The sequence below is a fragment of the Crinia signifera genome, chromosome 6 (genome assembly GCF_055691185.1).
Source record: "Crinia signifera chromosome 6, ASM5569118v1, whole genome shotgun sequence".
Lineage (NCBI taxonomy): Eukaryota > Metazoa > Chordata > Amphibia > Anura > Myobatrachidae > Crinia > Crinia signifera.
This window is the reverse complement of record NC_139222.1, coordinates 292,107,069-292,133,894: the sequence shown is the minus strand read 5'-3', so window position 1 is coordinate 292,133,894 and position 26,826 is coordinate 292,107,069. Positions and strand designations below refer to the sequence as shown.

Genomic DNA, 26,826 nt, shown 5'->3' with positions numbered 1-26,826 from the left:
TGAGCTCGTTAGCCAGCGAGAGCGGAGTACGGTGTCCAGGCTCACGTCACAGAGACGCCTGAGTACGATACTTCCTCATCCTCCTAATGTGCAGCCCTGGAGTGTGAGCTCATTAGCCGGCGAGAGCGGAGTACGATGTCCAGGCTCACGTCACAGAGACGCCCGAGTACGATACTTCCTCCTCATCCTTCTAATGTGCAGCCCTGGAGTGTGAGCTCATTAGCCGGCGAGAGCAGAGTACGATGTCCAGGGTCACGTCACAGAGACGCCCGAGTACGATACTTCCTCCTCCTCCTCCTAATGTGCAGCCCTGGAGTGTGAGCTCATTAGCCAGCGAGAGCGGAGTACGGTGTCCAGGCTCACGTCACAGAGACGCCCAAGTACGATACTTCCTCCTCATCCTCCTAATGTGCAGCCCTGGAGTGTGAGCTCATTATCCGGCGAGAGCGGAGTACGGTGTCCAGGCTCACGTCACAGAGATGCCCGAGTACGATACTTCCTCCTCATCCTCCTAATGTGCAGCCCTGGAGTGTGAGCTCATTAGCCAGCGAGAGCGGAGTACGGTGTCCAGGCTCACGTCACAGAGACGCCCGAGTACGATACTTCCTCCTCATCCTTCTAATGTGCAGCCCTGGAGTGTGAGCTCATTAGCCGGCGAGAGCAGAGTACGATGTCCAGGGTCACGTCACAGAGACGCCCAAGTACGATACTTCCTCCTCATCCTCCTAATGTGCAGCCCTGGAGTGTGAGCTCATTATCCGGCGAGAGCGGAGTACGGTGTCCAGGCTCACGTCACAGAGATGCCCGAGTACGATATTTCCTCCTCATCCTCCTAATGTGCAGCCCTGGAGTGTGAGCTCATTAGCCAGCGAGAGCGGAGTACGGTGTCCAGGCTCACGTCACAGAGACGCCCGAGTACGATACTTCCTCCTCATCCTTCTAATGTGCAGCCCTGGAGTGTGAGCTCATTAGCCGGCGAGAGCAGAGTACGATGTCCAGGGTCACGTCACAGAGACGCCCGAGTACGATACTTCCTCCTCCTAATGTGCAGCCCTGGAGTGTGAGCTCATTAGCCAGCGAGAGGGGAGTAGGGTGTCCAGGCTCACGTCACAGAGACGCCCGAGTACGATACTTTCTCCTAATGTGCAGCCCTGGAGTGTGAGCTCATTAACCAGTGAGAGCGGAGTAGGGTGTCCAGGCTCACGTCACAGAGACGCCCAAGTACGATACTTCCTCCTCATCCTCCTAATGTGCAGCCCTGGAGTGTGAGCTCATTATCCGGAGAGAGCGGAGTACGGTGTCCAGGCTCACGTCACAGAGATGCCCGAGTACGATACTTCCTCCTCATCCTCCTAATGTGCAGCCCTGGAGTGTGAGCTCATTAGCCAGCGAGAGTGGAGTACGGTGTCCAGGCTCACGTCACAGACACCCGAGTACGATACTTCCTCTTCATCCTTCTAATGTGCAGCCCTGGAGTGTGAGCTCATTATCCGGCGAGAGCGGAGTACGGTGTCCAGGCTCACGTCACGGAGATGCCCGAGTACAATACTTCCTCCTCATCCTCCTAATGTGCAGCTCTGGAGTGTGAGCTCATTAGCCAGCGAGAGCGGAGTACGGTGTCCAGGCTCACATCACAGAGTTGCCCGAGTACGATACTTCCTCCTCCTCCTCCTAATGTGCAGCCCTGGAGTGTGAGCTCATTAGCCAGCGAGAGCGGAGTTCGGTGTCCAGGCTCACATCACAGATGCCCGAGTACGATACTTCCTCCTCATCCTCCTAATGTGCAGCCCTGGAGTGTGAGCTCAATAGCCAGCGAGAGTGGAGTAGGGTGTCCAGGAGCTTTTTGGCACCATGCATTATAACTAGTGGCGAGGTAATGGACGCGGTCAAATGACTGGAGCTATAGGGGCCCATTTACTAATGAATATTTATGGCTAACTCCCTGAAAACACCCATTTTTGGAGTTTAGCTGCAAATTTGAAGTATCCTGCGCATGTATCACAGAGGGACCACAGCAGGAGGCTCCGATCCCTGCTGCGATTCCTCCTGCTACGCTCGCAGCCACATCCCCCACAGGTTTCTATGTGAAATGCAATCCTGCCCGATGTTTCAATTTCGGGCCGCATCGCATCAGGTCCCGGGGCTGTGAAATGGAGGTAGCCTATGGGCTGCAGTTCGGGGGTCGGCCGGGGGTCAACATTAACCGCGCATGTGCAAACCCCCGGCACCTGGCAATGCAAATTACAGGAGCGCTTTCTCCTTTGGGAGCCCCTGTCCCTGCATCTGTATGGACATACATCCTGCCGATAGGGTCACATATTGCAATGTGATCCAGGGAGGTAGATCCCGCATAGATCACATATGTGATCCTATGATGAATGGGCCCCATAATATCTCTGTCCAGAGCGCGCTACATGCATCTGGATGGGGCACTATTGTGTGCGTGTTCTCAGATATAATATCCCTGTACACTGTATATCTTCTCGGCTGCTAATAATGTACAGAGATAGAGTTGGACTTTCCATTAATAATCTCATCCCATAGTTTGTATGATCAGGTGGAGGGTCAGCCCCCCATAGTGCTGCCACGGACAGGACCCCCTGACGCTGTCGCTTCGTGTGTTTGTTTTCCTGAGAAGATGGATTGTCACGCGTTCCCTGCGGATCCGTAGTCTGATGGGCTCTGTCTGATCACACCTGAAACAAGCGCAGGTCCTCACCTTACACAAGCGTGGGTAGAGATATTCGGGACTGGGGGTCTCCCCGGAGACCCCTGCCTAATGCCGGCCTCCTCCTGCAATACACTCAATAACGGAGTCATTTCAGGGATGTAATAATAGCTGTAATAAGGTGCAAACAGTCCGGTGCGTGCTGGAATAGAGACGGAGCGCTGCTCGCTGGAGGAGCGGCCCGGGGGACTCGCACTATATTCTGCCTGTCCCCGTGTTTGTGTATCGGGAGCTGGACGTGACATTTGGAGATGGATATATTGGATTAGAGATGTTTGTCTTTCATGTCTCTGCGTACACTATATTCTGCTCAGTGTGTAACCACAGACATGATACAGTGAGTGTATCGGCCTGCTACCGACGGGTCACTCGCCCAAAACAATGGGTTTGGGTCCTTGGCAGGGACCCGAGTCACAGTACGTGCGTGGCTGGACCCTGGGCGGGGACCCGAGTCACAGTACGTGCGTGGCTGGACCCTGGGCGGGGACCCGAGTTACAGTACGTGCGTGGCTGGACCCTGGGCAGCGACCTAAGTCATAGTATGTGCGTGGCTGAGTCCTGGACGGGGACCTGAGTCACAGTATGGCTGGGTCCTGGGCGGGGACCCGAGTCACAGTATGTGCGTGGCTGGACTCTGGACGGGGACCCGAGTCATAGTACGTGCGTCGCTGGGTCCTGGGCGGGGACCCGAGTCACAGTACGTGCGTCGCTGGGTCCTGGGCGGGGACCCGAGTCACAGTACGTGCGTCGCTGGGTCCTGGGCGGGGACCCGAGTCACAGTATGTGCGTGGCTGGACCCTGGGCGGGGACCTGAGTCACAGTATGTGCGTGGCTGGACCCTGGGCGGTTACCCGAGTCATAGTACGTGCGTGGCTGGACCCTGAACGGGGACCTGAGTCACAGTATGTGCGTGGCTGGACCCTGGGCGGGGACCTGAGTCACAGTATGTGCGTGGCTGGACCCTGGGCGGTTACCTGAGTCACAGTATGTGCGTGGCTGGACCCTGGACTGGGACCCGAGTCACAGTACGTGCGTGACTGGACCCTGGGCGGGGACCTGAGTCACAGTATGTGCGTGGCTGGGTCCTGGACGGGGACCTGAGTCACAGTATGGCTGGGTCCTGGACGGGGACCCGAGTCACAGTACGTGCGTCGCTGGGTCCTGGGCAGGGACCCGAGTCACAGTACGTGCATCGCTGGGTCCTGGGCGGGGACCCGAGTCACAGTTAGTGCGTGGCTGGACCCTGGGCGGGGACCCGAGTCACAGTACGTGCGTGGCTGGACCCTGGACGGGGACCTGAGTCACAGTATGTGCGTGGCTGGACCCTGGGCGGGGACGTGGCTGGACCCTGGGCGGGGACCTGAGTCACAGTATGTGCGTGGCTGGACCCTGGACTGGGTCCCGAGTCACATTATGTGCGTGGCTGGACCCTGGGCGGGGACCTGAGTCACAGTATGTGTGTGGCTGGACCCTGGGCGGGGACCTGAGTCACAGTATGTGCGTGGCTGGATGCTGGACGGGGACCTGAGTCACAGTACGTGCGTCGCTGAGTCCTGAGCGGGGACCCGAGTCAAAGTTTCTATCACTAGTCACCCGAGTACTGTCCCCAACCGATCCCTACTACCTGGGCAGTCGCAGGCTGGGGCACATGGAGGAGTAGTCAAAGTCGGGGACACATTGGGGAGGGGGCGCAGTCACAGGCGGGGGGCACACGGAGGAGCAGTCACAGGCGGGGGGCACACGGAGGAGCAGTCACAGGCGGGGGGCACACGGAGGAGCAGTCACAGGCGGGGGCACACGGAGGAGCAGTCACAGGCGGGGGCACATGGGGGGGCAGTCACAGGCAGGGGCACATGGGGGGGCACATAGAGAAGCAGTCACAGGCGGGGGCACACAGAGGGGCAGTCACAGGCGGGGGCACATGGGGGGGCAGTCACAGGCGGGGGCACACAGGAGCAGTCACATGGGGGGGCAGTCACAGGCGGGGGCACATAGAGGAGCAGTCACAGGCGGGGGGCACATAGAGGAGCAGTCAAAGGTGGGGGCACACAGAGAGGCAGTCACAGGTGGGGGCACATGGGGGGCAGTCACAGGTGGGGGCACACAGAGGGGCAGTCACAGGTGGGGGCACGTGGGGGGGCACATGGGGGGCAGTCACAGGCTGGGAGGCACACAGAGGGGCAGTCACAGGTGGGGGCACGTGGGGGGGGGGCACATGGGGGGCAGTCACAGCTGGGGGCACACAGAGGAGCAGTCACAGGCGGGGGGGCACACAGGAGCAGTCACAGGCGGGGGGCACACAGAGGAGCAGTCACAGGCAGGGGCTCACAGAGGAACAGTCACAGGTGGGGGCACACAGGAGCAGTCACAGGCGGGGGACACAGAGGAGCAGTCACAGGTGGGGGACACAGAGGAGCAGTCACAGGCGGGGGGCACACAGAGTAGCAGTCACAGGTGTGGGGCACACAGAGTAGCAGTCACAGGCGTGGGGCACACAGAGTAGCAGTCACAGGCGGGGGGCACACAGAGGAGCAGTCACAGGTGGGGGGCACACAGAGGAGCAGTCACAGGAGGGAGGCACACAGAGGAGCAGTCACAGGTGGGGGCACACAGAGGAGCAGTCACGGGCAGGGGGCACACAGAGTAGCAGTCACAGGCGGGGGGCACACAGAGTAGCAGTCGCGGGCGGGGGGCACACAGAGTAGCAGTCGCAGGCGGGGGCACACATAGGAGCAGTCACGGGCAGGGGGCACACAGAGGAGCAATCACGGGCGGGGGGCACACAGAGTAGCAGTCGCAGGCGGGGGCACACATAGGAGCAGTCACGGGCAGGGGGCACACAGAGGAGCAATCACGGGCGGGGGGCACACAGAGTAGCAGTCGCAGGCGGGGGCACACATAGGAGCAGTCACGGGCAGGGGGCACACAGAGGAGCAATCACGGGCGGGGGGCACACAGGAGCAGTCACAGGTGGGGGCACACAGAGGAGCAGTCACAGGCCGGGGGCACACAGAGTAGCAGTCACAGGCGGGGGCACACATAGGAGCAGTCACGGGCAGGGACACAGAGGAGCAGTCACAGGCGGGGGGCACACAGAGGAGCAGTCACAGGCAGGGGCACATAGGAGTGCAATCACAGGCGGGGGGGCACACAGAGAAGCAGTCACAGGCGGGGGCACATAGCAGGGCAGTCACAGGCGGGGGGCACACAGAGTAGCAGTCACAGGTGGAGGGTACACAGAGGAGCAGTCACAGGCGGGGGGCACACAGAGGAGCAGTCACAGGCGGGGGGCACACAGAGGAGCAGTCACAGGCGGGGGGCACACAGAGTAGCAGTCACAGGCGGGGGGCACACAGAGAAGCAGTCACAGGCGGGGGGCACACAGAGAAGCAGTCACAGGCGGGGGCACATAGCAGGGCAGCCACAGGCGGGTGCGGGGAACGCTCCGGACATCTGCTTGTCATTTCTGGGGGGAACAGTTGGGAAATGTCTGGTAGCTGCTGTTTCAGTGATTTCTCAGACGCTGATTAATTGCACATGTATGTATATGTGTGCGACCACGGCAGCCATAATACTTATTATCTCATCACTGGCTCTATGTATTTTGGAATTATTTGGTCCAATACAATTAATTCTATTAATTAATTGCATTTCTGCTCGTAGTGAGGCCTCTTCCGCCTCAGAAAGCGCTGCTAATGTTTACTAAGCGTCTCCCAGGGATTCTCTTCAAACACCAAGATGGAAAAAAGAGATTTAACTCTGGAGATATATAAATGCGCACGGAGCGGGTGCTGGAGCTGTGGGTGTCAGCTGCCATCTAGTGGCAAAGGGGAGGAACATAAGGGAACTGTCAGCCAGATGTAATCAGTGTCTTCTCTCAGCAGAGTCCCAGAAGGCAGAAGACAGCAGCACAGGACGAGTTCTGTCCCAGACACTTTACCCTGATGAGACGCTGCTGAGTCACTACGCAGCCATGATCTATACCAGCACAGACAGTGGCAGGATCTACCAGGAGCTGGATGGTGCCAGCGTCTGTCACAGCTGCGGCGAGAAGGTGACCCGCAATACACAGAGCCACTGCTGTATGCACCTCTAGGACATCATTCTGACACCTCTACTTCTAGGACACTACACCTCTAGGATATCAGAAGGACACCTCTAGGACTCTACACCTCTAGGACATCAGTATGACACCTCTACAACACTACATCTCTAGGATATCGGTATGACAACTCTAGGACACTACACCTCTAGGACATCAGTATGACACCTCTACAACACTACATCTCTAGGATATCGGTATGACACCTCTAGGACACTACACCTCTAGGACATCAATATGACACCTCTACAACACTACATCTCTAGGATATCGGTATGCCACCTCTAGGACACTACACCTCTAGGACATCAATATGACACCTCTACAACACTACATCTCTAGGATATCAGTATGACACCTCTAGGACATCAGTATGACACCTCTACAACACTACATCTCTAGGATATCGGTATGACACCTCTAGGACTCTACACCTCTAGGACATCAGTATGACACCTCTACAACACTACACCTCTAGGACATCAGTATGACACCTCTACAACACTACACCTCTAGGACATCAGTATGACACCTCTACAACACTAAACCTCTAGGACATCAGTATGCCAGCTCTACAACACTACATCTCTAGGACACTACACCTCTAGGACATCATTCTGACACCTCTACTTCTAGGACACTACACCTCTAGGATATCAGTAGGACACCTCTAGGACTCTACACCTCTAGGACATCAGTATGACACCTCTACAACACTACATCTCTAGGATATTGGTATGACACCTCTAGGACACTACACCTCTAGGACATCAGTATGACACCTCTACAACACTACATCTCTAGCATATCGGTATGACACCTCTAGGACATCAGTATGACACCTCTACAACACTACATCTCTAGGATATCGGTATGACACCTCTAGGACACTACACCTCTAGGACATCAGTATGACACCTCTACTTCTAGGACACTACACCTCTAGGACTCTACACCTCTAGGATATCAGTATGACACCTCTAGGACACTACACCTCTACTTCTAGGACACTACACCTCTAGGATATCAGTATGACACCTCTACTTCTAGGACACTACACCTCTAGGATATCAGTATGACACCTCTAGGACTCTACACCTCTAGGACATCAGTATGACACCTCTACAACACTACATCTCTAGGATATCGGTATGACACCTCTAGGACACTACACCTCTAGGACATCAGTATGACACCTCTACAACAATACACCTCTAGGACATCGGTATAACACCTACAACACTACACCTCTAGGACATCAGTATGACACCTCTCTACAACACTACACCTCTAGGACATCAGTATGACACCTCTCTAGGACACTACACCTCTAGGACATCCGTATGACACCTCTACAACACTACATCTCTAGGACATCAGTATGACACCTCTACAACACTACATCTCTAGGACACTACACCTCTAGGACATCGGTATGACACCTCTACAACACTACACCTCTAGGACATCAGTATGACACCTCTCTACAACACTACACCTCTAGGACATCAGTATGACAACTCTCTACAACACTACACCTCTAGGACATCAGTATGACACCTCTACAACACTACACCTCTAGGACATCAGTATGACACCTCTCTAGGACACTACACCTCTAGGACATCGGTATGACACCTCTACAACACTACACCTCTAGGACATCAGTATGACACCTCTCTAGGACACTACACCTCTAGGACATCAGTATGACACCTCTAGGACATCGGTATGACACCTCTACAACACTACTCCTCTAGGACATCAGTATGACACCTCTCTAGGACACTACACCTCTTGGACATCAGTATGACACCTCTACAACACTACACCTCTAGGACATCAGTATGACACCTCTCTAGGACACTACACCTCTAGGACATCAGTATGACACCTCTACAACACTACACCTCTAGGACATCAGTATGACACCTCTCTAGGACACTACACCTCTTGGACATCAGTATGACACCTCTACAACACTACACCTCTAGGACATCAGTATGCCAGCTCTACAACACTACATCTCTAGGACACTACACCTCTAGGACATCAGTATGACACCTCTACAACACTACACCTCTAGGACATCAGTATGACACCTCTACAACACTACACCTCTAGGACATCAGTATGCCAGCTCTACAACACTACATCTCTAGTACACTACACCTCTAGGACATCAGTATGACACCTCTCTAGGACATCAGTATGACACCTCTCTAGGACACTACACCTCTTGGACATCAGTATGACACCTCTACAACACTACACCTCTAGGACATCAGTATGCCAGCTCTACAACACTACATCTCTAGGACACTACACCTCTAGGACATCAGTATGACACCTCTACAACACTACACCTCTAGGACATCAGTATGACACCTCTACAACACTACACCTCTAGGACATCAGTATGCCAGCTCTACAACACTACACCTCTAGGACATCAGTATGCCAGCTCTACGACACTACATCTCTAGTACACTACACCTCTAGGGCATCAGTATGACACCTCTTAACACACACTGTGCACCTTTACAACACGGACACTACAATTTGATCTGTCCGGCAATAAGAATGATTACAGGACCCCAACGTGAATGTCCACCACACACATGGGGTCAGCACAAAACAGAAGTGAAGTGTCCGCTAATGCAATCAGGGACTAATTCCTCTTACAGTCCCTACTCTGCAGGTGTTTTTTTAATATATTCATACAAAGTGTAATTACACCTGTTGTTAAGGTTTTGGGGATGGCAGGGAGGCAGTGGGTGACAGGGAGGAGGCATTGAGTAAAAGAGAATGATGCGGATGCAGACGGTGACAGGAAGAGGAAGTGGGAGACTGGGGATGGAGTGAATTAAATGTAAAGGCAGTGGGTGCCAGAAAGTGACAGGTTGCTTCTGAGCGGATCTATGTAGTGTGCAGCTGCACGGGATTGGATGTAGCTGCGCACTACATAAACCTGCTCAATTGTAATGCTGAATATATTTTACACAGTACAAGTAGCTTCATATAGCCACAAAATCTCACAGGCATGCAGGATCAAATAGCTCAATGAATAGAGTTTTAATCTAGAATGTAACAGGTTATGAGTTTGAATCCTATGTGTGGCAGAATATTGACATCTGTTATTCAATAAACTAAAACATGGTAATTATATACACAATAAAAATACATATAACAGAGAGAGCAATTTGTAAGAAATTCTTCAAAACAGAACAAATCAAAACTTGAAAACAATGGACATAACTCTATCCCAGCCAACTGCATAAACTCATACAATGGAGAAGGATATCTAGGCAAGCTTTATAGATATATCCACCTGCTGTATTCCAAACTGAGACTTCTGTAACCTGCATCCCGACGGTTAGACCAAACCAACCCCTGACCATGTATACAGCTGAGCGAGTCACCGTGCTGCCCCTGACAGGTTCACTGTACACCGTGACACTTACTGGTGTGACTAGGTATACAGGATAACAGCCGAACAAGTCACCGCGCTGCCCCCGACAGGTTCAGCTGTACACCGTGACACTTATTGGTGTGACCAGGTATACAGGATAACAGCCGAACGAGTCACTGCGCTGCACCCGACAGGTTCACTGTACACCGTGACACTTATTGGTGTGACCAGGTATACAGGATAACAGCCGAGCGAGTCACCGCGCTGCCCCCGACAGGTTCAGCTGTACACTGTGACACTTATTGGTGTGACCAGGTATACAGGATAACAGCCGAGCGAGTCACCGCGCTGCCCCCGACAGGTTCAGCTGTACACTGTGACACTTATTGGTGTGACCAGGTATACAGGATAACAGCCGAGCGAGTCACCGCGCTGCACCCGACAGGTTCACTGTACACCGTGACACTTACTGGTGTGACTAGGTATACAGGATAACAGCCGAACAAGTCACCGCGCTGCCCCCGACAGGTTCAGCTGTACACCGTGACACTTATTGGTGTGACCAGGTATACAGGATAACAGCCGAACGAGTCACTGCGCTGCACCCGACAGGTTCACTGTACACCGTGACACTTATTGGTGTGACCAGGTATACAGGATAACAGCCGAGCGAGTCACCGCGCTGCCCCCGACAGGTTCAGCTGTACACTGTGACACTTATTGGTGTGACCAGGTATACAGGATAACAGCCGAGCGAGTCACCGCGCTGCCCCCGACAGGTTCAGCTGTACACCGTGACACTTATTGGTGTGACCAGGTATACAGGATAACAGCCGAGCGAGTCACCGCACTACCCCGACAGGTACAGCTGTACACCGTGACACTTATTGGTGTCACCAGGTATACAGGATAACAGCAGAGCGAGTTACCGCACTACCCCCGACAGGTTCAGCTGTACACCGTGACACTTATTGGTGTGACCAGGTATACAGGATAACAGCCGAACGAGTCACTGCACTACCCCCGACAGGTTCACTGTACACCGTGACACTTATTGATGTGACCAGGTATACAGGATAACAGCCGAGCGAGTCACCGTGCTGCCCCCGACAGGTTCAGCTGTACACCGTGACACTTATTGGTGTGACCAGGTATACAGGATAACAGCCGAGCGAGTCACCGCGCTGCCCCCGACAGGTTCACCTGTACACCGTGACACTTATTGGTGTGACCAGGTATACAGGATAACAGCCGAGCGAGTCACCGCGCTGCCCCCGACAGGTTCAGCTGTACACCGTGACACTTATTGGTGTGACCAGGTATACAGGATAACAGCCGAGCGAGTCACCGCACTGAACCCGACAGGTTCAGCTGTACACCGTGACACTTATTGGTGTGACCAGGTATACAGGATAACAGCCGAGCGAGTCACCGCACTACCCCGACAGGTTCACTGTACACCGTGACACTTACTGGTGTGACCAGGTATACAGGATAACAGCCGAGCGAGTCACCGCGCTGCCCCCGACAGGTTCAGCTGTACACCGTGACACTTACTGGTGTGACCAGGTATACAGGATAACAGCCGAGCGAGTCACCGCGCTGACCCCGACTGGTTCAGCTGTACAACGTAACACTTATTGGTGTCACCAGGTATACAGGATAACAGCCGAGCGAGTCACCGCGCTGCCCCTGACAGGTTCAGCTGTACACCGTGACACTTACTGGTGTGACCAGGTATACAGGATAACAGCCGAGCGAGTCACCGCGCTGCCCCCGACAGGTTCACTGTACACTGTGACACTTACTGGTGTGACCAGGTATACAGTATAACAGCCGAGCGAGTCACCGCGCTGCCCCCGACAGGTTCAGCTGTACACCGTGACACTTATTGGTGTGACCAGGTATACAGGATAACAGAAAGCGAGTCACCGCGCTGCCCCCGACAGGTTCACTGTACACCGTGACACTTATTGGTGTGACCAGGTATACAGGATAACAGCCGAGCGAGTCACCGCGCTACACCCGACAGGTTCAGCTGTACACCGTAACACTTATTGGTGATATCAGGTATACAGGATAACAGCCGAGCGAGTCACCGCGCTGCCCCCGACAGGTTCAGCTGTACACCGTGACACTTATTGGTGTGACCAGGTATACAGGATAACAGCGGAGCGAGTCACCGCGCTGCCCCCGACAGGTTCAGCTGTACACCGTGACACTTATTGGTGTGACCAGGTATACAGGAGAACAGCCAAGCGAGTCACCGCGCTGCCCCCGACAGGTTCACCTGTACACCGTGACACTTATTGGTGTGACCTGGTATACAGGATAACAGCCGAGCGAGTCACCGCGCTGACCCCGACAGGTTCAGCTGTACACCGTGACACTTATTGGTGTGACCAGGTATACAGGATAACAGCCGAGCGAGTCACCAAGCTGCCCCCGACAGGTTCACCTGTACACCGTGACACTTACTGGTGTGACCAGGTATACAGGATAACAGCCGAGCGAGTCACCGCGCTGCCCCCGACAGGTTCAGCTGTACACCGTGATACTTATTGGTGTGACCAGGTATACAGGATAACAGCCGAGCGAGTCACCGCGCTGACCCCGACAGGTTCACCTGTACACCGTGACACTTACTGGTGTGACCAGGTATACAGGATAACAGAAAGCGAGTTACCGCACTGCCCCCGACAGGTTCAGCTGTACACCGTGACACTTACTGGTGTGACCAGGTATACAGGATAACAGCCGAGCGAGTCACCGCGCTGCCCCCGACAGGTTCAGCTGTACAATGTAACACTTATTGGTGTCACCAGGTATACAGGATAACAGCCGAGCGAGTCACCGCGCTGCCCCCGACAGGTTCAGCTGTACACCGTGACACTTATTGGTGTGACCAGGTATACAGGATAACAGCCGAGCGAGTCACCGCGCTGCCCCCGACAGGTTCACTGTACACCGTGACACTTATTGGTGTGACCAGGTATACAGGATAACAGCCGAGCAAGTCACCGCTCTGCCCCCGACAGGTTCAGCTGTACACTGTGACACTTATTGGTGATAGCAGGTATACAGGATAACAGCCGAGCGAGTCACCGCGCTGCCCCCGACAGGTTCAGCTGTACACCGTGACACTTATTGGTGATAGCAGGTATACAGGATAACAGCCGAGCGAGTCACCGCGCTGCCCCCGACAGGTTCAGCTGTACACCGTGACACTTATTGGTGTGACCAGGTATACAGGATAACAGCCGAGCGAGTCACCAAGCTGCCCCCGACAGGTTCACCTGTACACCGTGACACTTACTGGTGTGACCAGGTATACAGGATAACAGCCGAGCGAGTCACCGCGCTGCCCCCGACAGGTTCAGCTGTACACCGTGATACTTATTGGTGTGACCAGGTATACAGGATAACAGCCGAGCGAGTCACCGCGCTGACCCCGACAGGTTCACCTGTACACCGTGACACTTACTGGTGTGACCAGGTATACAGGATAACAGAAAGCGAGTTACCGCACTGCCCCCGACAGGTTCAGCTGTACACCGTGACACTTACTGGTGTGACCAGGTATACAGGATAACAGCCGAGCGAGTCACCGCGCTGCCCCCGACAGGTTCAGCTGTACAACGTAACACTTATTGGTGTCACCAGGTATACAGGATAACAGCCGAGCGAGTCACCGCGCTGCCCCCGACAGGTTCAGCTGTACACCGTGACACTTATTGGTGTGACCAGGTATACAGGATAACAGCCGAGCGAGTCACCGCGCTGCCCCCGACAGGTTCACTGTACACCGTGACACTTATTGGTGTGACCAGGTATACAGGATAACAGCCGAGCAAGTCACCGCTCTGCCCCCGACAGGTTCAGCTGTACACCGTGACACTTATTGGTGATAGCAGGTATACAGGATAACAGCCGAGCGAGTCACCGCGCTGCCCCCGACAGGTTCAGCTGTACACCGTGACACTTATTGGTGATAGCAGGTATACAGGATAACAGCCGAGCGAGTCACCGCGCTGCCCCCGACAGGTTCAGCTGTACACCGTGACACTTAATGGTGTGACCAGGTATACAGGATAACAGCGGAGCGAGTCACCGCGCTGCCCCCGACAGCTGTACACCGTGACACTTATTGGTGTGACCAGGTATACAGTATAACAGCCGAGCGAGTCACCGCGCTGCCCCCGACAGGTTCAGCTGTACACCGTGACACTTACTGGTGTGACCAGATATACAGGAGAACAACCGAGCGAGTCACCGCACTGCCCCCGACAGGTTCACTGTACACCGTGACACTTATTGGTGTGACCAGGTATACAGTATAACAGCCGAACGAGTTACCGCACTGCCCCCGACAGGTTCACTGTACACCGTGACACTTATTGGTGTGAGCAGGTATACAGTATAACAGCCGAGTGAGTCCCTGCACTACCCCGACAGGTTCAGCTGTACACCGTGACACTTATTGGTGTCATCAGGTATACAGGAGAACAACCGAGCGAGTCACCGCGCTGCCCCCGACAGGTTCAGCTGCACACGGTGACACTTATTGGTGTGACCAGGTATACAGGATAACAGCCGAGCGAGTCACCGCGCTGCCCCCGACAGCTTCACTGTACACTGTGACACTTACTGGTGTGACCAGGTATACAGGATAACAGCCGAGCGAGTCACCGCACTACCCCGACAGGTTCAGCTGTACACCGTGACACTTACTGGTGTGACCAGGTATACAGGATAACAGATGAGCGAGTCACCGCGCTGCCCCCGACAGGTTCAGCTTTTCCCCCGTGACACTTATTGGTGTGACCAGGTATACAGGATAACAGAAAGCAAGTCACCGCACTGCCCCCGACAGGTTCAGCTGTACACCGTGACACTTACTGGTGTGAGCAGGTATACAGGATAACAGCCGAGCGAGTCACCGCGCTGCCCCCGACAGGTTCACTGTACACCGTGACACTTATTGGTGTGGTGTGACCAGGTATACAGGATAACAGCCGAGCGAGTCACCGCGCTGCCCCCGACAGGTTCACTGTACACCGTGACACTTACTGGTGTGACTATGTATACAGGATAACAGCCGAGCGAGTCACCGTGCTACACCCGACAGGTTCAGCTGTACACCGTGACACTTATTGGTGATAGCAGGTATACAGGATAACAGCCGAGCGAGTCACAGCGCTGCCCCCGACAGGTTCAGCTGTACACCGTGACACTTATTGGTGTTACCAGGTCTACAAGATAACAGCCGAGCGAGTCACCGCACTGCCCCCAACAGGTTCAGCTGTACACCGTGACACTTATTGGTGTGACTAGGTATACAGGATAACAGCTGAGCGAGTCACCGCGCTGCCCCCGACAGGTTCACCTGTACACCGTGACACTTATTGGTGTGACCAGGTATACAGGATAACAGCCGAGCGAGTCAACGCGCTGCCCCCGACAGGTTCACCTGTACACCGTGACACTTATTGGTGTGACCAGGTATACAGGATAACAGCCGAGCGAGTCACCGCGCTGCCCCCGACAAGTTCAGCTGTACACCGTAACACTTACTGGTGTGACCAGGTATACAGGATAACAGCCGAGCGAGTCACCGCGCTGCCCCCGACAGGTTCAGCTGTACACAGTGACACTTATTGGTGTCACCAGGTATACAGGATAACAGAAAGCGAGTCACCGCGCTGCCCCCGACAGGTTCAGCTGTACACCGTGACACTTATTGGTGTGACCAGGTATACAGGATAACAGCCGAGCGAGTCACCGCGCTGCCCCCGACAGGTTCAGCTGTACACCGTGACACTTATTGGTGTGACCAGGTATACAGGATAACAGCCGAGCGAGTCACCGCGCTACACCCGACAGGTTCAGCTGTACACCATAACACTTATTGGTGATAGCAGGTATACAGGATAACAGCCGAGCGAGTCACCGCGCTGCCCCCGACAGGTTCAGCTGTACACCGTGACACTTATTGATGTGACCAGGTATACAGTATAACAGCCGAGCGAGTCACCGCGCTGCCCCCGACAGGTTCAGCTGTACACCGTGACACTTATTGGTGTCATCAGGTATACAGGAGAACAACCGAGCGAGTCACCGCGCTGCCCCCGACAGCTTCAGCTGCACACGGTGACACTTATTGGTGTGACCAGGTATACAGGATAACAGCCGAGCGAGTCACCGCGCTGCCCCCGACAGGTTCACTGTACACTGTGACACTTATTGGTGTGACCAGGTATACAGGATAACAGCCGAGCGAGTCACCGCGCTGCCCCCAACAGGTTCAGCTGTACACCGTGACACTTATTGGTGTGACCAGGTATACAGGATAACAGCCGAACGAGTCACCGCGCTGCCCCCGACAGGTTCAGCTGTACACCGTGACACTTATTGGTGTGACTATGTATACAGGATAACAGCCGAACGAGTCACCGCGCTGCCCCCGACAGGTTCAGCTGTACACCGTGACACTTATTGGTGTGACCAGGTATACAGGATAACAGCCGAGCGAGTCACCGCGCTGACCCCGACAGGTTCACCTGTACACCGTGACACTTTTTGGTGTGACTATGTATACAGGATAACAGCCGAACGAGTCACCGCGCTGCCCCCGACAGGTTCAGCTGTACACCGTGACACTTATTGGTGTGACCAGGTATACAGGATAACAGCCGAGCGAGTCACCGCGCTGACCCCGACAGGTTCAGCTGTACACCGTGACACTTATTGGTGTGACTATGTATACAGGATAACAGCCGAACGAGTCACCGCGCTGCCCCCGACAGGTTCAGCTGTACACCGTGACACTTATTGGTGTGACCAGGTATACAGGATAACAGCCGAGCGAGTCACCGCGCTGACCCCGACAGGTTCACCTGTACACCGTGACAATTTTTGGTGTGACCAGGTATACAGGATAACAGCCGAGCGAGTCACCGCGCTGCCCCCGACAGGTTCAGCTGTACACCGTGACACTTATTGGTGTGACCAGGTATACAGTATAACAGTCGAGCGAGTCACCGCACTACCCCGACAGGTAGAGCTGTACACCGTGACACTTATTGGTGTGACCTGGTATACAGGATAACAACCGAGCGAGTCACCGCGCTGACCCCGACAGGTTCACTGTACACCGTGACACTTATTGGTGTCACCAGGTATACAGGAGAACAACCGAGCGAGTCACCGCGGTGCCCCCGACAGCTTCAGCTGCACACGGTGACACTTATTGGTGTGACCAGGTATACAGGATAACAGCCGAGCGAGTCACCGCGCTGCCCCCGACAGGTTCACTGTACACCGTGACACTTACTAGTGTGAGCAGGTATACAGGAGAACAGAGAGCGAGTCTCCGCTCTACCCCGACAGGTTCAGATGTACAACGTGACACTTGTTGGTGTGACCAGGTATACAGGATAACAGCCGAGCGAGTCACCGCGCTGCCCCCGACAGGTTCAGCTGTACACCGTGACACTTATTGGTGTGACCAGGTATACAGGATAACAGCCGAGCGAGTCACCGCGCTGCCCCCGACAGGTTCAGCTGTACACCGTGACACTTATTGGTGTGACCAGGTATACAGGATAACAGCCGAGCGAGTCACCGCGCTGCCTTCGACAGGTTCACTGTACACCGTGACACTTATTGGTGTGACCAGGTATACAGGATAACAGCCGAACGAGTCACCGCGCTGCCCCCAACAGGTTCACTGTACACCGTGACACTTACTGGTGTGACCAGATATACAGGAGAACAGAGAGCGAGTCACCGCGCTGCCCCCGACAGGTTCAGCTGCACACGGTGACACTTACTGGTGTGACCAGGTATACAGGATAACAGCCGAGCGAGTCACCGCGCTGCCCCCAACAGGTTCAGCTGTACACCGTGACACTTTTTGGTGTGACCAGGTATACAGGATAACAGCCGAGCGAGTCACCGCGCTGCCCCCGACAGGTTCAGCTGTACACCGTGACACTTATTGGTGTGACCAGGTATACAGTATAACAGTCGAGCGAGTCACCGCACTACCCCGACAGGTTCACCTGTACACGTGACACTTTTTGGTGTGACCAGGTATACAGGATAACAGCCGAGCGAGTCACCGTGCTGCCCCCGACAGGTTCAGCTGTACACCGTGACACTTATTGGTGTGGCCAGGTATACAGGATAACAGAAAGCGAGTCACCGCGCTGCCCCCGACAGGTTCAGCTGTACACCGTGACACTTATTGGTGTGACCTGGTATACAGGATAACAACCGAACGATTCACCGCACTAACCTGACAGGTTCAGCTGTACACCGTGACACTTATTGGTGTGACCAGGTATACAGGATAACAGCCGAGAGAGTCACCGCGGTGCCCCCGACAGCTTCAGCGTCACACGGTGACACTTATTGGTGTGACCAGGTATACAGGATAACAGCCGAACGAGTCACCGCGCTGCCCCCGACAGGTTCACTGTACACCGTGACACTTATTGGTGTGGTGTGACCAGGTATACAGGATAACAGCCGAGCGAGTCACCGCGCTTCCCCCGACAGGTTCACTGTACACCGTGACACTTATTGGTGTGACCAGGTATACAGGATAACAGCCAAGCGAGACACCGCGCTGTCCCCGACAGGTTCACCTGTACACCGTGACACTTTTTGGTGTGACCAGGTATACAGGATAACAATCGAGCGAGTCACCGCGCGGCCCCCGACAGGTTCAGCTGTACACCTTGACACTTATTGGTGTGACCAGGTATACAGAATAACAGCCTAGCGAGTCACCGCGCTGCCCCCGACAGGTACAGCTGTACACCGTGATATTTATTGGTGTCACCAGGTATACAGGAGAACAGCCGAGCGAGTCACCGCGCTGACCCCGACAGGTACAGCTGTACACCGTGACACTTATTGGTGTGACCAGGTATACAGGATAACAGCCGAGCGAGTCACCGCACTACCCCGACAGGTTCAGCTGTACACCGTGACACTTATTGGTGTGACCAGGTATACAGGATAACAGCCGAGCGAGTCACCGTGCTGCCCCCGACAGGTTCAGCTGTACACAGTGACGCTTATTGGTGTCATCAGGTATACAGGATAACAGAAAGCGAGTCACCGCGCTGACCCCGACAGGTTCAACTGTACACCGTGACACTTACTGGTGTGACCAGGTATACAGGATAACAGCCGAGCGAGTCTCTGTGCTGCCCCCGACAGGTTCAGCTGTACACCGTGACACTTATTGGTGTGACCAGGTATACAGGATAACAGAAAGCAAGTCACCGCACTACCGCGACAGGTTCAGATGTACAACGTGACACTTGTTGGTGTGACTAGGTATACAGTATAACAGCCGAGTGAGTCACCGCACTACCCCGACAGGTTCAGCTGTACACCGTGACACTTATTGGTGTGACTAGGTATACAGTATAACAGCCGAGTGAGTCACCGCACTACCCCGACAGGTTCAGCTGTACACCGTGACACTTATTGGTGTGACCAGGTATACAGGATAACAGAAAGCAAGTCACCGCACTACCGCGACAGGTTCAGATGTACAACGTGACACTTGTTGGTGTGACCAGGTATACAGGATAACAGCCGAGCACGTCACCGCGCTGCCCCCGACAGGTACAGCTGTACACCGTGACACTTATTGGTGTGACCAGGTATACAGTATAACAGCCGAGCGAGTCACCGCGCTGCCCCCGACAGGTTCAGCTGTACACCGTGACTCTTATTGGTGTGACCAGGTATACAGTATAACAGCCGAGCGAGTCACCGCGCTGCCCCCGACAGGTACAGCTGTACACCGTGACTCTTATTGGTGTGACCAGGTATACAGGATAACAGCCGAGCGAGTCACCGCGCTGCCCCCGACAGGTTCAGCTGTACACCGTGACACTTATTGGTGTGACCAGGTATACAGGATAACAGCCGAGCGAGTCACCGCACTACCCGACAGGTTCAGCTGTACACCGTGACTCTTATTGGTGTGACCAGGTATACAGGATAACAGAGAGCGAGTCACCGCGCTGCCCCTGACAGGTTCAGCTGTACACCGTGACACTTATTGGTGTGACCAGGTATACAGTATAACAGCCGAGCGAGTCACCGCGCTGCCCCCGACAGGTTCAGCTGTACACCGTGACACTTATTGGTGTGACCAGGTATACAGGATAACAGCCGAACGAGTCACCGCACTACCCCGACAGGTTCAGCTGTACACCTTGACACTTATTGGTGTGACCAGGTATACAGGATAACAGCCGAACGAGTCACCGCACTACCCCGACAGGTTCAGCTGTACACCGTGACACTTATTGGTGTGACCAGGTATACAGGATAACAGCCGAGCGAGACACCGCGCTGACCCCGACAGGTTCAACTGTACACCGTGACACTTATTGGTGTGACCAGGTATACAGGATAACAGCCGAGCGAGTCACCGCGCTGCCCCCGACAGGTTCAACTGTACACGGTGACACTTATTGGTGTGACCAGGTATACAGGATAACAGCCGAGCGAGTCACCGCTCTGCCCCCGACAGGTACAACTGTACACGGTGACACTTATTGGTGTGACCAGGTATACAGGATAACAGCCGAGCGAGTCACCGCTCTGCCCCCGACAGATTCAGCTGTACACCGGGACACTTACTTATTGGTGTGACCAGGTATACAGGATAACAGCCGAGCGAGTTACCGTGCTGACCCCGACAGGTTCACTGTACACCGTGACACTTATTGGTGTGACCAGGTATACAGGATAACAGCCGAGCGAGTCACCGCGCTGACCCCGACAGGTTCACTGTACACCGTGACACTTATTGGTGTGACCAGGTATACAGGATAACAGCCGAGCGAGTCACCGCGCTGCCCCCGACAGGTTCAACTGTACACCGTGAAACGTATTGGTGTGACCAGGTATACAGGATAACAGCCGAGCGAGACACCGCGCTGACCCCGACAGGTTCAACTGTACACCGTGACACTTATTGGTGTGACCAGGTATACAGGATAACAGCCGAGCGAGTCACCGCGCTGCCCCCGACAGGTTCAGCTGTACACCGTGACACTTATTGGTGTGACCAGGTATACAGGATAACAAGCGAACGAGTCACCGCACCACCCCGACAGGTTCAGCTGTACACTGTGACACTTATTGGTGTGACCAGGTATACAGGATAACAGCCGAGCGAGTCACCGCGCTGCCCCCGACAGGTTCAGCTGTACACTGTGACACTTATTGGTGTGACCAGGTATACAGGATAACAGCCGAGCGAGTCACCGCGCTGCCCCCGACAGGTTCAGCTGTACACCGTGACACTTATTGGTGTGACCAGGTATACAGGATAACAGCCGAGCGAGTCACCGCGCTGCCCCCGACAGGTTCAGCTGTACACCGTGACACTTATTGGTGTGACCAGGTATACAGTATAACAGCCGAACGAGTCACCGCGCTGCCCCCGACAGGTTCAGCTGTACACCGTGACACTTATTGGTGTGACCAGGTATACAGGATAACAGCCGAGCGAGTTACCGCGCTGACCCCGACAGGTTCAGCTGTACAACGTAACACTTATTGGTGTGACCAGGTATACAGGATAACAGCAGAGCGAGTCACCGCGCTGCCCCCGACAGGTTCACTGTACACCGTGACACTTATTGGTGTGACCAGGTATACAGGATAACAGCCGAGCGAGTCACCGTGCTGACCCCGACAGGTTCAGCTGTACACCGTGACACTTATTGGTGTGACCTGGTATACAGGATAACAGCCGAGCGAGTTACCGTACTACCCCCGACAGGTACAGCTGTACACCGTGACACTTATTGGTGTGACCTGGTATACAGGATAATAGCCGAACGAGTCACCGCGCTGCCCCCGACAGGTTCAGCTGTTCACCGTGACACTTATTGGTGTGACCAGGTATACAGGATAACAGCAGAGCGAGTCACCGCGCTGCCCCCGACAGGTTCAGCTGTACACCGTGACACTTATTGGTGTGACCAGGTTAAATTGAGTTATAGGGAATTCTGCTGTGGAGAAGGACTTGGGGGTCATCATAATTGAAAAATTGGTTAATAGTGTGCACTGCTTAAGTGCAGCAACAAAAGCAAACCGGACACTGGCATGCAATAAATATGGCATTGATTCAAGGGATGTGAATGTGATAGTGCCTCTTTACAAGGCATTGGTGAGACCACATTTGGAATATTGTGTTCAGTTCTGGGCACCGCACCTTAAAAAGGACATAAATGAATTGGAACAGGTACAGAGAGGGGCGACTCTCGGTTTTGTGTGACAGTGTTGTAGAACACGCAGAAGATCCTCCGCCTGCTTTTCATACTGATGTCTTTGCTTTTCCCAATAAAACCTCCAGCTTGTGAATCTCTGTAGAAAGCACCAATGTGATCCAATAGGTTGTTAATTAAAAGGACGTTATCCGTCCCAGCGGCCGCCATGACAAATGATGCAATCAGGACTCATCAACATCCAGTACTTATGGAAGTGCCTGAAGCCCGGTACAGGAACCTGAGACTGAATGGAAAGTTACCAATTAACTTATTTATGTAACCTAGAAATGAGCCTGAAAGTTAATTGCTTATTACTTACTGATCTGTGCGGCCATCAGTTGTAATAACACGGAGACCGTACTTACGTGTGATGTCACCACCACTTCAGCGGAGGAGTTATGGGACTTGTTTTATGGAACATTAATGATGAAACAACTCGTGCATCACCTTGACACAAATAGGATCATGTCCTTTATTTGCTATAAGAAGGACATTCCAACATGATATCTTCCAGAGATCAGCCTGCCAGGGGGTCTATGGAAGCACCGACCTACCAGTGGATCTATGGAAGCACCGACCTACCAGGGGGTCTATGGAAGCACCGACCTACCAGTGGATCTATGGAAGCTACGACCAACCAGGGGGTCTATGGAAGCACCGACCTACCAGTGGATCTATGGAAGCTACGACCAACCAGGGGGTCTATGGAACCTACGACCAACCAGGGGGTCTATGGAAGCACTGACCTACCAGGGGGTCTATGGAAGCACCGACCTACCAGGGGGTCTATGGAAGCACCGACCTACCAGGGGGTCTATGGAAGCACCGACCTACCAGGGGGTCTATGGAAGCACCGACCTACCAGGGGGTCTATGGAAGCTACGACCAACCAGGGGGTCTATGGAAGCACCGACCTACCAGGGGGTCTATGGAAGCTCCGACCTACCGGGGGGTCTATGGAAGCACTGCCCTACCAGGGGGTCCATGGGAGCTACGACCTACCAGTGGATCTATGGAAGCACCGACCTACCAGGGGGTCTATGGAAGCACCGACCTACCAGGGGGTCTATGGAAGCACCGACCTACCAGGGGGTCTATGGAAGCTACTACCAACCAGGGGGTCTATGGAAGCACCGACCTACCAGGGGGTCTATGGAAGCTCCGACCTACCGGGGGGTCTATGGAAGCACTGCCCTACCAGGGGGTCCATGGGAGCTACGACCTACCAGTGGATCTATGGAAGCACCGACCTACCAGGGGGTCTATGGAAGCACCGACCTACCAGGGGGTCTATGGAAGCACCGACCAACCAGGGGGTCTATGGAAGCTTCGACCAACCAGGGGGTCTATGGAAGCACTGCCCTACCAGGGGGTCCATGGGAGCTACGACCTACCAGTGGATCTATGGAAGCACCGACCTACCAGGGGGTCTATGGAAGCACCGACCTACCAGGGGGTCTATGGAAGCACCGACCTACCAGTGGATCTATGGAAGCTACGACCAACCAGGGGGTCTATGGAACCTACGACCAACCAGGGGGTCTATGGAAGCACTGACCTACCAGGGGGTCTATGGAAGCACCGACCTACCAGGGGGTCTATGGAAGCACCGACCTACCAGGGGGTCTATGGAAGCTACTACCAACCAGGGGGTCTATGGAAGCACCGACCTACCAGGGGGTCTATGGAAGCTCCGACCTACCGGGGGGTCTATGGAAGCACTGCCCTACCAGGGGGTCCATGGGAGCTACGACCTACCAGTGGATCTATGGAAGCACCGACCTACCAGGGGGTCTATGGAAGCACCGACCTACCAGGGGGTCTATGGAAGCACCGACCAACCAGGGGGTCTATGGAAGCTTCGACCAACCAGGGGGTCTATGGAAGCACTGCCCTACCAGGGGGTCCATGGGAGCTACGACCTACCAGTGGATCTATGGAAGCACCGACCTACCAGGGGGTCTATGGAAGCACCGACCTACCAGGGGGTCTATGGAAGCACCGACCTACCAGGGGGTCTATGGAAGCTACGACCAACCAGGGGGTCTATGGAAGCACTGCCCTACCAGGGGGTCTATGGAAGCACCGACCTACCAGGGGGTCTATGGAAGCACCGACCTACCAGGGGGTCTATGGAAGCACCGACCTACCAGTGGGTCTATGGAAGCACCGACCTACCAGGGGGTCTATGGAAGCACCGACCTACCAGGGGGTCTATGGAAGCACCGACCTACCAGGGGGTCTATGGAACCACCGACCTACCAGGGGGTCTATGGAAGCACCGATCTACCAGGGGGTCTATGGAAGCATCGACCTACCAGGGGGTCTATGGAAGCACTGACCTACCAGGGGGTCTATGGAAGCACCGACCTACCAGGGGGTCTATGGAAGCATCGACCTACCAGGGGGTCTATGAAACCACCGACCTACCAGGGGGTCTATGGAAGCACCGACCTACCAGGGGGTCTATGGAAGCACCGACCTACCAGGGGGTCCATGGAAGCACCGACCTACCAGGGGGTCCATGGAAGCACCGACCTACCAGGGGGTCTATGGAAGCACCGACCTACCAGGGGGTCTATGGAAGCACTGACCTACCAGGGGGTCTATGGAAACACGACCTACCAGTGGGTCTATGGAAGCACCGACCTACCAGTGGGTCTATGGAAGCACCGACCTACCAGTGGGTCTATGGAAGCACCGACCTACCAGGGGGTCTATGGAAGCACCGACCTACCAGGGGGTCTATGGAAGCACGACCTACCAGGGGGTCTATGGAAGCTCCGACCTACCGGGGGGTCTATGGAAGCTCCGACCTACCGGGGGGTCTATGGAAGCTCCGACCTACCGGGGGGTCTATGGAAGCACCGACCTACCGGGGGGTCTATGGAAGCACCGACCTACCAGGGGGTCTATGGAAGCACCGACCTACCAGGGGGTCTATGGAAGCATTTAAACACAGAAAGAGAAAGTGTGTCTGAGTGTGATGCACCTTTAAGAAATAATTGATGCCAATAAAATGTAACCTTTATTTTAGTATTCTTAAAACTGCGAAATATAAAGAAACATACAAATGACAAACAAAGTGAACAATAGTGCGTGTTTAAAAACAGCACGTGTGGGGACTGACTATGTGCTTCAAGCAAGTCTCTTGGTATTAATAATGCAGTGTGGCGTTCTCAAAATGACATATATCGTTGCCAAATGTGGAAAAAACGTCCTCTTGTTCCATTTGTTGCGGTATTAATACCTTCTGATAGCCAGCTGCTTGTGTTGAGGCAGCGTATGTGTATAATTAGAGAATGTGACTGCTGACAGGTCTGGTGGATGTGTCAACACATCATATGTCGACTTAGTTGAGTTTAGGATTCTCACTTATAACAGGGCTGTAAATCACCTCCCCGCACTTGTCCGGGGTATTTATATGTGCTTCAGATGATGGTACACAACTAGTTAAAGTCCTCAGTGTTACATTAGCCAGTCAATTTATATAAAGTCAGACTGTGCTTAAATTTGTGTATTTTTAGGGGACATATGGTGTACCTCATACTAGGAGCATAATAACCCTGTTCCTTGGTTATCTATATATGAGCACTAGTCAAGCCTGACTGTCTCAATATATCAGTTATCTATGGTGCTGAACCACTGCACCCGTCAGCGTGTTTGCAGTGTTTATTTATTGTACATGTACCCGCTTTGAACTAAGAGATCTTAGCGGTAATTAATGCATGTATGAATTACTGTTGCAGTAGAATATTGATATCAGAGCCCTTAACCGGGCTGAAGACACACGGCGCCAGGCAAGTACGTGATCTTGCGGTGCTCAGAATGTGTCAGCGATACCCGCTGATAGTTATTGTGCCCGCTGTTGGACTAGGCACTTCTATATTGCTGCAAGAGTTTTGATAATTTAGTCACCGTCTTTATCACATAACATTTAACACATTAAATACATTAGAGCCCTAAAAAGGGCTAGGTTAGAGAGACGCTAAGTACACTTACATAGTATGAGGAGAGACTACACATATCGTGCACCCACACGGCCGTGCTGCTGGCGCGCGTTTCGCTTCCCGCTTTTTCAAGGCTGGGTCTGATGAAGCACCGACCTACCAGGGGGTCTGTGGAAGCACTGACCTACCAGGGGGTCTGTGGAAGCACTGACCTACCAGGGGGTCTGTGGAAGCACTGACCTACCAGGGGGTCTGTGGAAGCACTGACCTACCAGGGGGTCTGTGGAAGCACCGACCTACCAGGGGGTCTGTGGAAGCAC

The 26,826-nt window shown here is 54.1% G+C and overlaps 1 protein-coding gene across 3 annotated transcripts in view; it reads left to right on the top strand.

Annotated features, from left to right (window-relative positions):
- Window positions 1-26,826, top strand: part of LOC146009500 (uncharacterized) — a 274,590-nt gene that overhangs the window by 186,370 nt on the left and 61,394 nt on the right. For all 3 annotated transcript variants that reach the window (XM_083149935.1, XM_083149936.1, XM_083149933.1), the window contains exon 12: window positions 6,613-6,782. In XM_083149935.1, the coding sequence (XP_083006061.1) occupies window positions 6,613-6,782 (170 nt within the window). The remainder of the gene's footprint in view (window positions 1-6,612; window positions 6,783-26,826) is intronic.